Source organism: Myripristis murdjan, chromosome 1, assembly GCF_902150065.1.
Source record: "Myripristis murdjan chromosome 1, fMyrMur1.1, whole genome shotgun sequence".
NCBI lineage: Eukaryota > Metazoa > Chordata > Actinopteri > Holocentriformes > Holocentridae > Myripristis > Myripristis murdjan.
Window position 1 is genome coordinate 27,656,711 of NC_043980.1, and position 13,801 is coordinate 27,670,511.

The 13,801-nt window shown below is 42.0% G+C and overlaps 1 protein-coding gene across 12 annotated transcripts in view; it reads right to left on the bottom strand.

Annotated features, from left to right (window-relative positions):
• Window positions 1–13,801, bottom strand: part of sorbs2a (sorbin and SH3 domain containing 2a) — a 137,488-nt gene that overhangs the window by 20,390 nt on the left and 103,297 nt on the right. For 7 of the 12 annotated variants that reach the window (XM_030055109.1, XM_030055144.1, XM_030055188.1 and 4 more), the window contains 11 exons: window positions 13,620–13,675; window positions 11,809–11,898; window positions 8,747–8,773; window positions 8,423–8,547; window positions 6,353–6,754; window positions 5,415–5,541; window positions 4,398–4,573; window positions 2,410–2,476; window positions 1,699–1,749; window positions 1,340–1,553; window positions 968–1,103 (listed from right to left, as the gene is read on the bottom strand). In XM_030055109.1, the coding sequence (XP_029910969.1) occupies window positions 968–1,103; window positions 1,340–1,553; window positions 1,699–1,749; window positions 2,410–2,476; window positions 4,398–4,573; window positions 5,415–5,541; window positions 6,353–6,754; window positions 8,423–8,547; window positions 8,747–8,773; window positions 11,809–11,898; window positions 13,620–13,629 (1,425 nt within the window). In that variant the 5' untranslated portion in view covers window positions 13,630–13,675. Of the gene's footprint in view, window positions 1–967; window positions 1,104–1,339; window positions 1,554–1,698; window positions 1,750–2,409; window positions 2,477–4,397; window positions 4,574–5,414; window positions 5,542–6,352; window positions 6,755–7,214; window positions 7,525–8,422; window positions 8,548–8,746; window positions 8,774–11,808; window positions 11,899–13,619; window positions 13,676–13,801 lie in introns of those variants that run through there. The other 5 variants (XM_030055154.1, XM_030055118.1, XM_030055136.1 and 2 more) reach the window with 4 other exon arrangements.

Sequence of the window (13,801 nt, forward strand, 5' to 3'; positions counted from 1 at the left end):
ATGACTCACACATTACTGTCTGCAGTCATCACATCGCACACCTGCCAAACCACCAGAAAACCTAATTTTTGCTCTTTACTCTCTAACATACCATGCTCCTTATTCTGTCCTGTCCATATCTTTGATATTCTGTGATATTACACATTCTTTTTCTTTGCACTCCCTATGCAGTCCTTCTCTCAGCTGTCAGCTCTCTCATTCATCCCCACAAAGACGCAGGGGTGAATGTGGGGAAGCATGTTTCTCATTTCCTACATTGCTCTCTGTAGAAAAGAGGTGTATAAAGAAACAAGATAGAACATGAAATATGTATTCCTATGTAATTATAATATGTTAACAAGTGGCTCAATTGTCAAAACATTGTAATTACAGAAATCAGAACTGCTTGTCAATGAAATTGTGACACAAATTCTATCTCAAAGTATTCAAAAAAAAAAAAAAAAGAAAAAAAGAAAAAGTGAATACTTGGCAGTCATTTTTCCAGTACATTAAATAGTTAATTTTGTGGTTCCATTTCTGCATTACATACACAACTTTAAGTTGCAGTTACAATCATCCTGTATTATTAACAATTAAATTCCATTACATCTTCACAAATGAGCCTTCTAGGATGTTCAGCTCCAAGGTGTGGAGCAGCAGATCAATGTATTTATTTTTCACTGCTCTTTAACAAGCACGACTGCCAGAAATATGTAGCTAAAGAGACAGAGACAAAATAGGAAGATTTCCTATACATAATGGTTTAAGGCCGACATGGATTAATTCACCTTGACTGTATAGGGAACAAATTTAACAATGAGTTGATTCCAGTTTAGTGCCTAGAAGCCTTTCAGCTGGAGTGAACAGTTGGACAAGGAGGGAGGCAATAATGTGAGTATGAGTTACATGTTTTCAATGGATTTGGACATGAAAATGTCACGTTTTCAGTGTAATTGAGTAAAATGGCACAATGTATAAAAATACTCACTGGTCTTTCATGTTCCAAAATAGAGGACTTCCCGGGCTCATACTCAAAAATACTTTTAGGCTCAGCACGGTACTTTCGTGTGTCCACTTTCCTGTCGGGAGGACCCCATTCATTCCTATGTGAGGAAAACAACTCTCTGAAAAAAAGGCATTATACCTTATACTGTCATATCAGTGGTCTCAAATTGAACCTAATTAACTAGGCTTACTTATCTCACATTTTGTAAAAAGAGTGTAATTCTAACCCATGTACTAGCTTATGTGTAAGAGAGATTTCAGTGTTAATTCGTTGAAACCACTTGAAACCACTTAGTAGATTCCAGCTACTAATGGGATGTACTTAATGAAAGAGGTGAGAGAAAGTTCCTCTTACGTGTCAGGTGAGTCTTTCTCTCGGTCGCTGTCTCGGGTCCTCAATTGGAGGAGGGAGGGCATGGGTGGGGGCGGAGGAGGCACAGGAGATGGCGAAGGCTCCCTGTGCCCCAGGTGCCCTCCATTGTCTGAAGGGCTCTTGGCTAATGGCCGGTATGTGTGTGTCCGAGGGGCAGGATGGGCCATGGTGGGATTTGATGACGGGCTATAGGAGTCTGATCAGGATGGGAAGGAGGAGAGAGAGGAGAGACAGGCAGTGAAGCAGAGTAAGCCAGAGAGGAGACAGAGGAGACAGATGGATTGGAAAAAATAATTTACTGTGTGAAAAACAACTTTTGCCATGCATAAAGCAATTCTCACCATTGTTTATGACAGCATATGTTGCATTGTACGTGTCAGCATAGTCATCATCTGCAGAAGAAAGGGACAAAAGGACAAAGATTGTGATACAGTACATTGAGTTCTGTGCTGAATACAGCCCATTGTTAACCTTTTTTGTGCTCCGTCCATATCTTCTGTCCCCTTATGCAGCAGAAATATTTTCCCCATCACAGGAACCCTTAAAAATCCACTGAGACTGTGTGATTATCAAGGGAATGAATGAAAAGAATATTCTAACAAGATGTGCCAAAAAGATAATCATAGGCATGCAGATTTTTTTCAGGCTCAGACAATCATGACATAGTGAGTCCGCATACATTTGTGTGTCTACAGCAGCAGAAAAAGCCTTGGCAGTTTTGAACAAACAAGCCTTGTAATGACTGATGTGATTTGGTCAAGCCCACACAAATTAAGCAGAGTGCATCAGTGCATCTCTGTGTCTTTTAGAGGTCTCTCCCAACCCCTCCTCCTCTCCATATTCTCTCTCCCTCTCTAATGAGTTCTGGCCCTGAGATTCTTTTAGTTTAACAAGAACTGACACACACACACACACACACACACACACACACACACACACACACACACACACACACACACACACACACACCACACACACACACACACACACACACACATTACTGCATGTCCATGATGTCAGACCATACAGTAAGATCCCAACAATGGCCTTACCTGCTTTGTGAACCATGTGGATCTGTTTGAACATAGTTTTGTACCAATCCTTGGGCCTATCCACCGTCTGTAGGAAGAGAAATAATCATTAATATGCTATCAGATACAACATGATTTGGATGGCTAATGTTGGAAACCAGAACAGTTCCCACCGATTCTAAGGTCTAATTTTTTTAAGGTTTTTCAAGGAGAACACTGTCCAGACATATACTAGGCAAAAAAACGTTCTGCACCGCTTTTTCGGTCTATAATTTCTCCCCTTTATTTATACCCAATAGTGTTTTATCTTATACCGTTGTAAAGCCTGATCGTCCTCTTTCCAATGAGATACCCTTAAAAATCCACTGAGACTGTGTGATTATCAAGGGAATGAATGAAAGGAATATTCTAACAAGATGTGCCAAAAAGATAATCATAGGCATGCAAAAAACGAGAAGAATGTGGAATAAGCATGTAATTTCTCAGTGAGGCACACCAGTGACAAGATTCAACTGTAAACTCAACTGTTAAAATTTTGTGCTTATTCCACCATTTCTTTCAGCCTAACTGGTCCTCACTTCAATCGACCAAATGGACCCAGTTTTTCGTAGTGCACCTTTAATGATCTATTGGTAGTTGATAATTTAGGCAAGGAAATGTTTTTATCAACAGGATACAACCAACGAAATACGATCAAAAGAAAATTGAGATTGATATTAGATTTACTGACTCACCAATTTTGTGTGCATGCCTTTTATATGTGTGTGTGTGTAGGTGTACGCAGAAGTTGAGAGTGATTGCACTTATTTTCAGAAAACTGTGTCAGCATGTATGGTTTTGCAGCATGGCGACTGGAGGAGGCATTACACTGTACCAGCACCGCGGTGCTCTGGGTGGAAACAATCAAGAAAAAACTGTATGTGTCTGTATTGTATGTGTGTGTCTATATATCTATCAACCTAAAAAGAAAAATCAAATGGAAGAGACATTTCCATCTGGTCAGAGAAGAGGCAGTTTGGCCTCAGAGGGAGGCGACTCAGGCGAGTTTGTGTTACCTAGTACAGCAATGGAATTTCAACTTGACTTACAATCATTCTCTAAAGCCTTTCCCTAATTTTAGCCATAACGAAAATTATATCTAACCCTCATCTTAACCCTAACCTTTACCTTAACCAATAGGCCAAAATAACCACCTGAAAATATAAAAAAATTCTGTTGCTGTTCGAGGAAACACAAATTTGCCTGAGGGAGACTATGTATGACCAGGCAGCTCCAGACAGCACAGGCCTGGCCAACAGAGGGGCCAATTACCACTTCACTCACCATGGTTACCAACTAGAGGGGCCACAAAAATGTTTGTGTGCTCACAACATGGCGCATCTGTTTTTTTTTTTTTTTTTTTTTTGTCTGCTTTCTTTTCTTTCTACCTTTTCTCTCAGCTTTATTGCCTGTCTCGATGTCTTTCTCGCTCTCTTTATTTCTCTCTCTCTCCTTCTATTGCTTTCTCATTCTGTAGCATGGCATGTCTGCCTTTTAAAACCACTTGTCAAAAAATGGATAAATGGCTGAAGTACTCACACATAGAAAGCCTGGATGGCGATGATACACATACAAACACACTGACAAGCAATCAGCATGGACCTTGCAGGACAGCACATAAAAAAAGACCTTGTCTGAGCTCTTAATTACAACTTGCTCACAGCGTGAGAGTGAGAAAGAAAGGAAAAGAACGAAAGGCAAATAGGGTACAGTGAAAGAATGTAAAAGGCAGACTTAAATAGAGAGAGTGAGAGAGAAAAAGGGCTTTCAATATGGGGTCTAAAGCTGCTGACAGCTGAAAATAATCCAGTTCTCTTGGGCCTGATTGCATATTGCAGACACAAATGGGTCTGATCAGGGCTAGAAGACAGCCTAATATTCCCAAACAGCACAACAGTGCTTAACTCAGTGAATACTCAGTCTGCTAGCAAGCAATGGGTTTTATATGTTCTGCTTATGGTTGTACTCACCGTGCGGATAGCAATGGGGATGCCAGACTCATCCACAGGGCCGATGCCTTCGTAGTGGGGGGCTTTAATGACAGACACCTTTTTCTCTTCTTCCGAGAAGCGTGCAATGGGCACAGTGCTGCTGACGCTGGTGTGGCCCACCACTACAGACTCCCTGGTAACTGACTCACTGCCCTCTGAATACAAGGAGAGAGATGTGAGTCAGAGAAAGATACGTCTCAGTTGTTCCCAGGATACACAGTCAAACAGAAATGGAAATTTATTCACCAACACTCAAGTACATATACAATTCGGCTGAGTTAACCAGCAATGAATCTATTTATCTGTGCTCAAGTATAAAATTTAACTGCACTCTTATAATTAATGCTGTAAGATTTGAACAGTGCAAGCATAAGCATTACCTCCCTCTCCATTTTGTAGCAATTCATTTCCAATTGTGTTCCACAACTGACTGGCTCTGTCTGCTGCTAATGGGTGTGCATATACGATATCTTGTGAACCCCACTCTGCATATGACTGTCAACAAATCCACTTCTTAAAATGACTCATTAACTCTTCAACCAATATGGAGAATGATAATGAAAAAAGGGTTGAGTAAATCCTTTCAACAGCAAGCAAGCAATTTCTATTCATTTACATGTTATGACATGAATTCAGAAAGATTCCATGAGTGGTGCTTAAGAGATTTACACCTTCTTGAAATTCTAAGCACTTTGAACACTTCAGATAAGGCGTCTATAATGTGATACAGAACTAGTGAAGGTACATTTATTAAATTTTCCCCAATTTATAGCAGTGGGTATGGAAATTTTAGTCGCAGGGCATGGTTTACATGCAGTTACAGGCCTGGGAGTCGAGCATGATTTCTTTTTGTTTCACATTGTGTGTGTGTGTGTGTATGTATGTGTGTGTGTGTGTGTGTGTGTGTGTGTGTGTGTGGTCTGTGTGTGTGTGTGTGTGTGTGTGTGTGTGTGTGTGTGTGTTTGGTGACAAAGTGACAAAAGAGCAGTGCCTCACCTGAACTCCTGCTCTGTCTCTGCAGCCCGGTGTTGAGTGAGGAGGGAGGAGGAGGATAGGCTGGGGGAGAGAGGGGCCTCTGAGGGTGTCCACTATTTCCATTCATAGCATGAGAGAGGACCTGGCCCTAAGAGAGACCCACAAGCCAGAAAAACATAACAATCAGATCTACCACATACACAACTAATGGGGGCAACAAAGTATTTCTTATTGAAAGTGATCTTGATCTTGTTGAACATGGATTTCTTGCATGAACTATACAGTTGACAATGATGGAGGTCAAAAGGGTAGAGGAACCAGTTCTGATGTAGGAATGGGCATACAAGTAGATAGATATTGGCTGAGGTGTTCTATAGGGTCAGATGTGATTCATGAGGAAGTGCTGAATCTGAAGACACTGTACGGTGTAAGAACAGTTAGTGAGGGAGAGACATACAAAAGAGGTTAAAACAATGAAGGTAAACAAGACACCTTTCAGATTCAAATACATTTCATTACAAATTAGTCGTGAGTGTTGCATATTCACAGGACTGGGGACAGCAATAGTTACAATGGAAGGCTCTTCAAAAGGATGCTCTCCCATTTAACATAATGCACTACAAGCAAATCATTTCAGTTGATGATCATCAAAGGGTAAAATTATAGTAGTTTCATTTAAGAGAGTAAGGTTTGCAAAGAGCTAGAAAACATAAAAAAAACATGTAGAGCACAAAGGAGTACAAAGACATTAACACATTAAAAAGGAACACAGCAGGTTGAATGTAATGCTGGTATCACACAAATAGGTTGAAGTTGGAGGTTAGTGTAAGGTAAAAATTGGTAGAGATAACACATTGTGGTGGGTTGGTTCACGCCTTCCAGCTGGACTGGGGGAGGGAGGGAGCCGTATGTTTTGGTAGTGATGTGTGTTACAGCTGTGAACTTGCTGGCATAATTACGTTAGTGACAGTGGCTGCTGCAGCAGTGGAGGCCACAGAGGCTGTTAGCGCTTCATCAGGGCTGGCAGTGGGTGTGTAGGCAGAGACGTGGCTGAGGGTGGGCGATGGCGTGGGCGAAGTGCCAGGCGAGTCCAGACTGCAGATTTGCAGCTCGTCCAGCAGACCCGCCGTGGATGAAGAGTAGTGGCTGAGAGCCGACACGGTCACAGGGGAGGCCGAGGGTGACGCGCAGCCACCGGTGCCCACACTGCTGACTACACCAGCTGTGGCGGCGGCTCCACTAGGGACATATGGGGTGGGTGATAGGGCCATGGGGATTAGGCTTGACAGGTAGTCGAGTGATTCTGAGCTGTGGCAACGGTAGGGGGAACGCCGTGCTGTGGGGTCGGGGGAAGGTGGCCCCTGGTGTGGGAGGGAGAAGGGGTTGATTGGAAAAGGAGGAAAGATGAAGAGTGCTTAGTGTTATCACTGATTAGCCATGTTGTCACAAAGGAAGGGTGGAAGTAACAGGTGAGTCTGACTGTAAGTGGAACGTTGTTGTGGAACTGTCATGAGACTGCAACATCATTTTATGAAACAAGAGTAGTTCTGTGGATTGAAGGCTCTGTTAATTCAAACTGTGAAATGCAACAAACACACAGTAAAAACAGGAGCACTGCTACTATAAATGAAACAGATGGCCCACACATAAGTTCTCACAGCTAGTTTGGCTGGTTGGATGGCAGCACCAAAACAAAAAAACACCCTTGATGTCTTGGTGGCACAAGGACAAAACACACAGTGCTATTCAATAAAAATGCCATGAAAATGTACAAAATCACAGCTCTCTAGTTGTTGTTACAGTGTGCAGTCAGTTATGTACCAACAGTTCTGCAGGAGATGGCCTTGGTGGAACTGCAGGAGCCATCGTCACCTCCATAGGGGATGAAGCTGGAGTTGGAGCTACAATTGGGCCTTGAGCTTGGACCTTGAGTTCCTTCGTGGTGTTTGGAGACTGTGGCTCAGGATGGGTCAGGGTCTTGGGGGCCAAGCGGACAGAAAGCGAGGCTGTCTGCATTGGGGGCCGAGAGATAGTGGAATCCAGTCGCGGGGGCGGGGTAGGTGGTGGAGGAGAGGCTGAGGTCTGGGTCTTGGGCTGAGGCTGAGGCTCAAGGTAAGAGTTAAGGTGCGCAGGGGGGTCGGGGATGGTGACAGGGGTCAGTTTGAGGGAAGACACCTTGCGTTCCTGGACCTGAGAATTAGTGGTGGCAGTTGCATTAGAGTTGCTAATGTCATTTGAGACAGTGGACTGGTACACCTGCGGGACTGGTGGAGAAACAGAAGTAGAGGTGGTTGTGCTAGTCTCTGAGTACGAGTAAGAAGATGTGCTGCTAATAGTGAGAGACTCCTTCAAAACTGTTTTATCATTCTGAGACAATGCTAGTGCTCCAGGCCTTAAGGCATCAGCCAGGGTAGAGAGGGAGCTGTAAGAGGGTGGATTAGTTCCTGTGGGTGGAAAGTGGAAACTCTCTCTCCTGGGAGGTGGGGATGGCACCTGATTGACATCCTTATTGGCCGATGAGGATGAAACAGCCCAAAGACGTTCAAAAAACAACAAAAAATGGCATCAGTGAAAAGCTTGGCACAAATCATCATCAAGCTGTTCCAAATAAATACTTACAAAATACGACACAACTCTATGTGAATCATTTGCAGTGCTCTTTTGAGTCTGTGGTGTGATTTAATTTACCCCTTGGGGTTACATTTTCACACAGGCATTTACGAGCCCACGGCCCATCCCTGATGTTTTGATTAACTTCTCTCAATAGCCACTAAAATCACAAACATATTGCAGAAAGTCTCAAGCATGGGAAAATATGAATTAACTGTGCCGTGCGGAATCTGCTGTGTGTGCAGTTTATGTGAGAGAGAAAATTTGATAGATAGATAGATAGATAGATAGATAGATAGATAGATAGATAGGTAGATAGATAGGTAGATAGATAGATCAATCGATAGACAGATACATAAATACATACCTACCATATGTACATAGATAGACTGACGGACAGACAGACAGAGAAATTTTACCTGTGTAGGTGACTTCTTATCCTGTAGGTTGGGTCTGACACTGCGGAAACCTTTGGCAGCAAGAGATGAGGTGCTGGCGTCTCCATTCCTCAGACCCTCTGTTGCACTGAGTGACCGCCAAGCATCTGAGGACACACAGTCAACACTGCTCAACATCACTCACTGTAGTGGTAATGACTGTAATATTGTTAGAAAAACATCTAGCCTCTCACAGTGTTTTCCATTAGCTAATTTCACTGTAGTATCAGAAATCTCCAAGGAATTCTCCACGAGTAGACATACAAGCAGAGCTATTGTGTTGATTGAGAAATAACAAAAGTGTACCTGAGTCTGATGAGTGAGACTCACTCCCTGGGGAACAGAAAAGACAAAGGAGCTATAAATGTGTGACACCATCCATTAGTATTTGGATGCATGTATCTCTACAACACATGTCACTATTGTTAAATTTGAAGTAGTTAAGCAATATTCCCTCATCTCACGAAAAGTTTAGTGTTAAGAAGACAAAGAGCTAAAGGAGAGGTGAGGGAGTGCAAAAGGCGAGATAAGACACAGAATGGAAGGGAAAAATGCATGAAATATAAGCTGATCCTTTGTCAACACACACACACACACACACGCACACACACACACACGCACACACACACACACACACACACACACACACACACACACATACACCACTCACATGCAAACAAACAGTAACTTGATACTTTTGAATCACAGATGTGTAAACCTGCCCAGCATTCACTAGGAAGTTTACATTTGTGCTTTGCAAGAGCACGCCTCTGCTCTTTAGTTACAACCCCCCAACACAGTCTACAATCATTGCATCCATAAACTGTCATCTTGTAGAAAACAGTGAGGGTGATACCAGGGGAAAATTGAATTTACATGGTTCTCAAGATGCCAATATTTAGGTGCCACATGTAACAGCTTTAGCCAATAACCTTCGTGGGGGAAGACATCAACTGCAAAACTCATGTAAATATTTACTTTTTAATGCCATTGCAGCACAGCACTATTTCTTTTACACTTGATTTCTAAAATAGCAAAAAGCTACTTAGGGTCCAGGGGTCCATTTTGCTATTTCTGAATAAAAACTACACAAAGAGTTGCATTTACGACTGTAGCAGCAAGACTCTTCCACCAGAAAATGAACACATTGCCACAGGTGGGCAAAATCTAAGGCATAATAAATACTGGCCTTTTGCCATCTCACATCAGAACACTTTGATTAACCTGTTTGGAGTAACTGTATGGTCATTCATTATATGACACACAAATTTCATCAGTAGATAGTGACAAAATTTTCATTTTGGTCAACTACTCCTTTAGAATCACATCTAACAGAAACTGATGCTATGGGGAGAACTACAGTGGATTTCTCTATATTTGAACTGTGTGTAATTTACTTCTGAAAAAGTCAACCCTGGATATTCTTACAGTTATATCACCAATATGGTGATGTGTGATGTATTTCAGGAGTTATTTTGTAATGAAGCGTAGTAAACATCACCCTACCACCTGTTACTACACTCCTACACACCCTTCTGTGCTTTGGTCTGGCTCCTGCACTCAGTGCTACAACATGTAGACACCTTCAGTAACATGGCTAGACTACTCTTCAGTGATTTTAGCTCTGCCTTCTATACAATCCAACAACATCAGATCCAGAATCATCAGATTAAGCCTCATAAACTTTCATCTCCACTTACTCACTGGATCCATAACTTCAGCTGCAGAACAGTAAGTGCAGGCAAATGGGGCTGGGCGATTTATCAATGTTATACTGATGCCGTGATAAGAAGCTCTAGATATTATCTGAGATTTTGGATATAGTAATGATATGGCCACAGTGTTGTCTTTTCCTAGTATTAAAGACTTTACATTAATGAAATTCAATTTTATTAAGTAATTAGATTGTTCTTGCTGTTGTATTATGTTTCTCTACTGGCTTGGTCATCACATCTACACCACATCACCAGCTCCTCCTGAGGGATCCCAAGGGATTCCCAGGCCAGCCGGGACACATAACCCCTCCAGTGTGTCCGAGGACTGCCGCGGTACCTCCTACCAGTTATTCATGCCCGGAACACCTCCACTGGGAGGCGCCCAGGAGGCATCGTGACTAGAGGCCCAAACCACCTCAACTGGCTCCTCTGAATGTGGAGGAGCAGTGGCTCTACTCCAAGCTCCTCGCGGATATCCAAGCTCCTCACCCTATCCCTAAGGGTGTGCCCAACCACCCTACAAAGGAAACTCATTTCCGCTGCTTTTGTTTGCTATCTTCTGCCCATAGGTGAGGTTTGGAACAAAGATTGACCAGTTTAAATAACTAATGATTGTTTATCAAAATCTCTTCTGTGTATAAGCTCCAACAGTCATCCCGACAGTAGCGTCCAAATACTGATAGCAATATATATGGTCAAATAAATTGTTATATTTGATTTTGTTCATATAGCCCAGCCCTGTTGGCAACACACAGTCAGCTGATACTGTCATCATCAGTAGTTGGTATGTCCCAGGCCTGTGTCCTCATTGAATTTTTGTAAAACCTTTACAGAGCTCATCCCCTTTTACCATGCACTTCATATATGTAGATGTCACAGCAGTCACAGCTGTCATTTCACTCCTCAAAGACAGTAACTGCCTACCAAGTCCATTATTCACTTCACCACATGGCGTAATAGTAACCTCTTCCAGTCCAGTGCCTTCAAAAGCAAAGAACTACTCATCGTCTCCTCCATATAACACCTGATCACGACCCCAGTATTTCCATTATTTACAGTGAGACAGTGCTTAAGTCACTGGAGCTGGGCTGTCTCACCAGTCATAGTAATGCTCTGGTGTCTGAGAGAGGACAAACAGTGATAGGAAAAGACAAAAGGGAAGGGACAGGCTGTTAAAGCTTAGACAGCGGGAAAAGGAGGGGAAGCCAGAAAGATGAATTGAGAAATGGCAAAGAGCAGTCTCAGAGGATGACATATGAGGCCAGTCAAAAGGGAGGAAGATCAACACCAACAATAGGAAGGAAACCCAGGGTAGGAGGAGACGTAACAAAATGAAATAAAAGAAGTACACAATGCATCAATTAGAAAGAACAGCATCACACAGTCATTGCTTAACATTGCTTAGGCATACTGACAAAGCTACAACTTATTTGAAAATACTTAAAATATGCTCAAGCCATATCAAAATGATGAATCCCAAGCATGATTAACAACAATAACAAGCCGCTTAGTGTAAGCTTACCTCATTGTTTGACCAACAGTATAGCCCAATCATGGACTGCAGAGGTCTGCATTTTGGGCGTTTAGTTGTGTGTTAACCAGTTTAATTTACAAACTTGTGCTGATTTCCAGTATGAATGTGAGTGTTAGTACCTGTGGCCAGATTTGGTGAGCTCTGGACCCTCTTCATGGGAGAGAGAGTGAGTGACAAGGCAGTGCTTTTGCGAGCACATCCTCCGCTATCTGGGAAATCATAGCCAGGCAGGTGATCACACAGGCAGAGGCAGCAGCAGCACAAATGCACATGCATACACACAAAGACAGCAAGACGGAAACAAACACAAAACAAAGCATACACACACAGAAATACCACATGCATTCAGCCAGAAAAATGTAGGCAAAGCACGTGCATTACAAAAGCCTGATTCTCACTGCAACAGAAAAGGCAGCAGCTCATATCATTTTGAATGGGCAAAGGAATTGTGGAGGAATTAATGTGCCACCGATTTCGATCTGCGATGAAAATATGAAACAGCTGATTGAAACTACTGTATTGCATCAGCTTGACCGAGCCAGACCATTTCCTTCAGAGGATGTGGTGGCAAATGTTTTTGTTATAACATCAAGTGGCATGATACAGGGTGTTTTCTAAATTCAAACAAGTTCACAAATTCAATGTGAGCAATCTGACATGGGAGATTAAAAAGGGGAGTAAAGGTTAATAGTTGAAAAATCAAGTGTCAACATGTCTATGGATCTTTAAATCTGTAGATGCTGTCACACACTGAAGCACCAGCAGATATACCACAATGAACTGAACAGCAGTGAAATAGCTTCACCACTCAAACCAGCAAGCTTATATTGATCACACACACTGAGCTATGATGCATTAGTTCCCTGGCTCTCAGTCATTGTGGACCCAAATGAGAATGTGCAATCTACATATAACCTGAAGGATTGTGGAATACATAGCAGCTTTGGACAATATTTTCTTCATTTAACAACTTTACAGGAAATCTCTAATATGAGCTGACACATGGCAGCAAATTACCTTTACGCTCAGAAAATGTTTTCACAATGACACTTAACCTCTTTTATTCCTCGGTCCTGCAAATCCACTCAGCATCCAAAATCTTTCAGCACTCCCATTACACAGATAAGGCCGATGCCAATGACTTGCTGTGTTATGGCAGCCAATTTCCTGATTGCAGGATTAGTTCAGTACCATACAATTTGAGGTATTGGACAGTATCATTTCTCAAAAAAATCAGTGGGTTTAACTCTTTTTAATATTGCTTCAAATTTAATGTGTATTATTGACACTGGTGTTGCAGTTCGTACTGTTATCTGTGTCAAACAAAAACATCATCTCATGATGGAGATTGTGTAATGTCTTATTCTATGAATACAGATAGACTACCATAGTGGGTGAAGCTAATGCTGGCAACCAGACTGCGTGGTGTGTGGTGTGTGTGTGGAGACAGATTAGTCATCACAGGTTCTGGGATGTAATACTCGTACGTCAGCTTGGGATAGCTGCCAAGTTTAGACCATGGCTTTGGAAATTTATTTATGAATGAGGAATATGTGTCTGTGGTAAGAGCAACAGGCCCACTGTACTCATCAGTAATGCTTTCTCTCACAATTATAATTCAAGCCCCAAATGAACATCAAAATAGCAAAATTGGGTTAGAGAGCAATGTTGGTACGAGCAAAACGCCCAAAACAATTTTTTTAAAACAGCAAAATGAAACTTAGAATTGTCTGTGTTTTCAAAATTGTTGAATGCATGTTTTCTATTCAGTCTAAAATTCCAGGATTGATCATAAAAAATTAAATTCCAATGATAGTAATTATTTGACTTAGGGCAGACAATGCCAAACAAAAAGAGAAAATAATGTGCATGAATTGTAAGCATGAATGTTGTACATTTTCACACGTGTGCATGTGTGTGTGATGCATACCTGTATTCATGGTGAAGAGCACTTCTTACTGATCTACTGTAGATGGACACACCTTCCTGCAATAGAAAATATACTTGACTTTACTTTCTTCCATTTTCAGAAGGTGATTTCAGCAGGTGATTTTCAGTAGATGATTTCAGAAAAATCACCTGCCACACAAACACCACAAAACCACAGACACA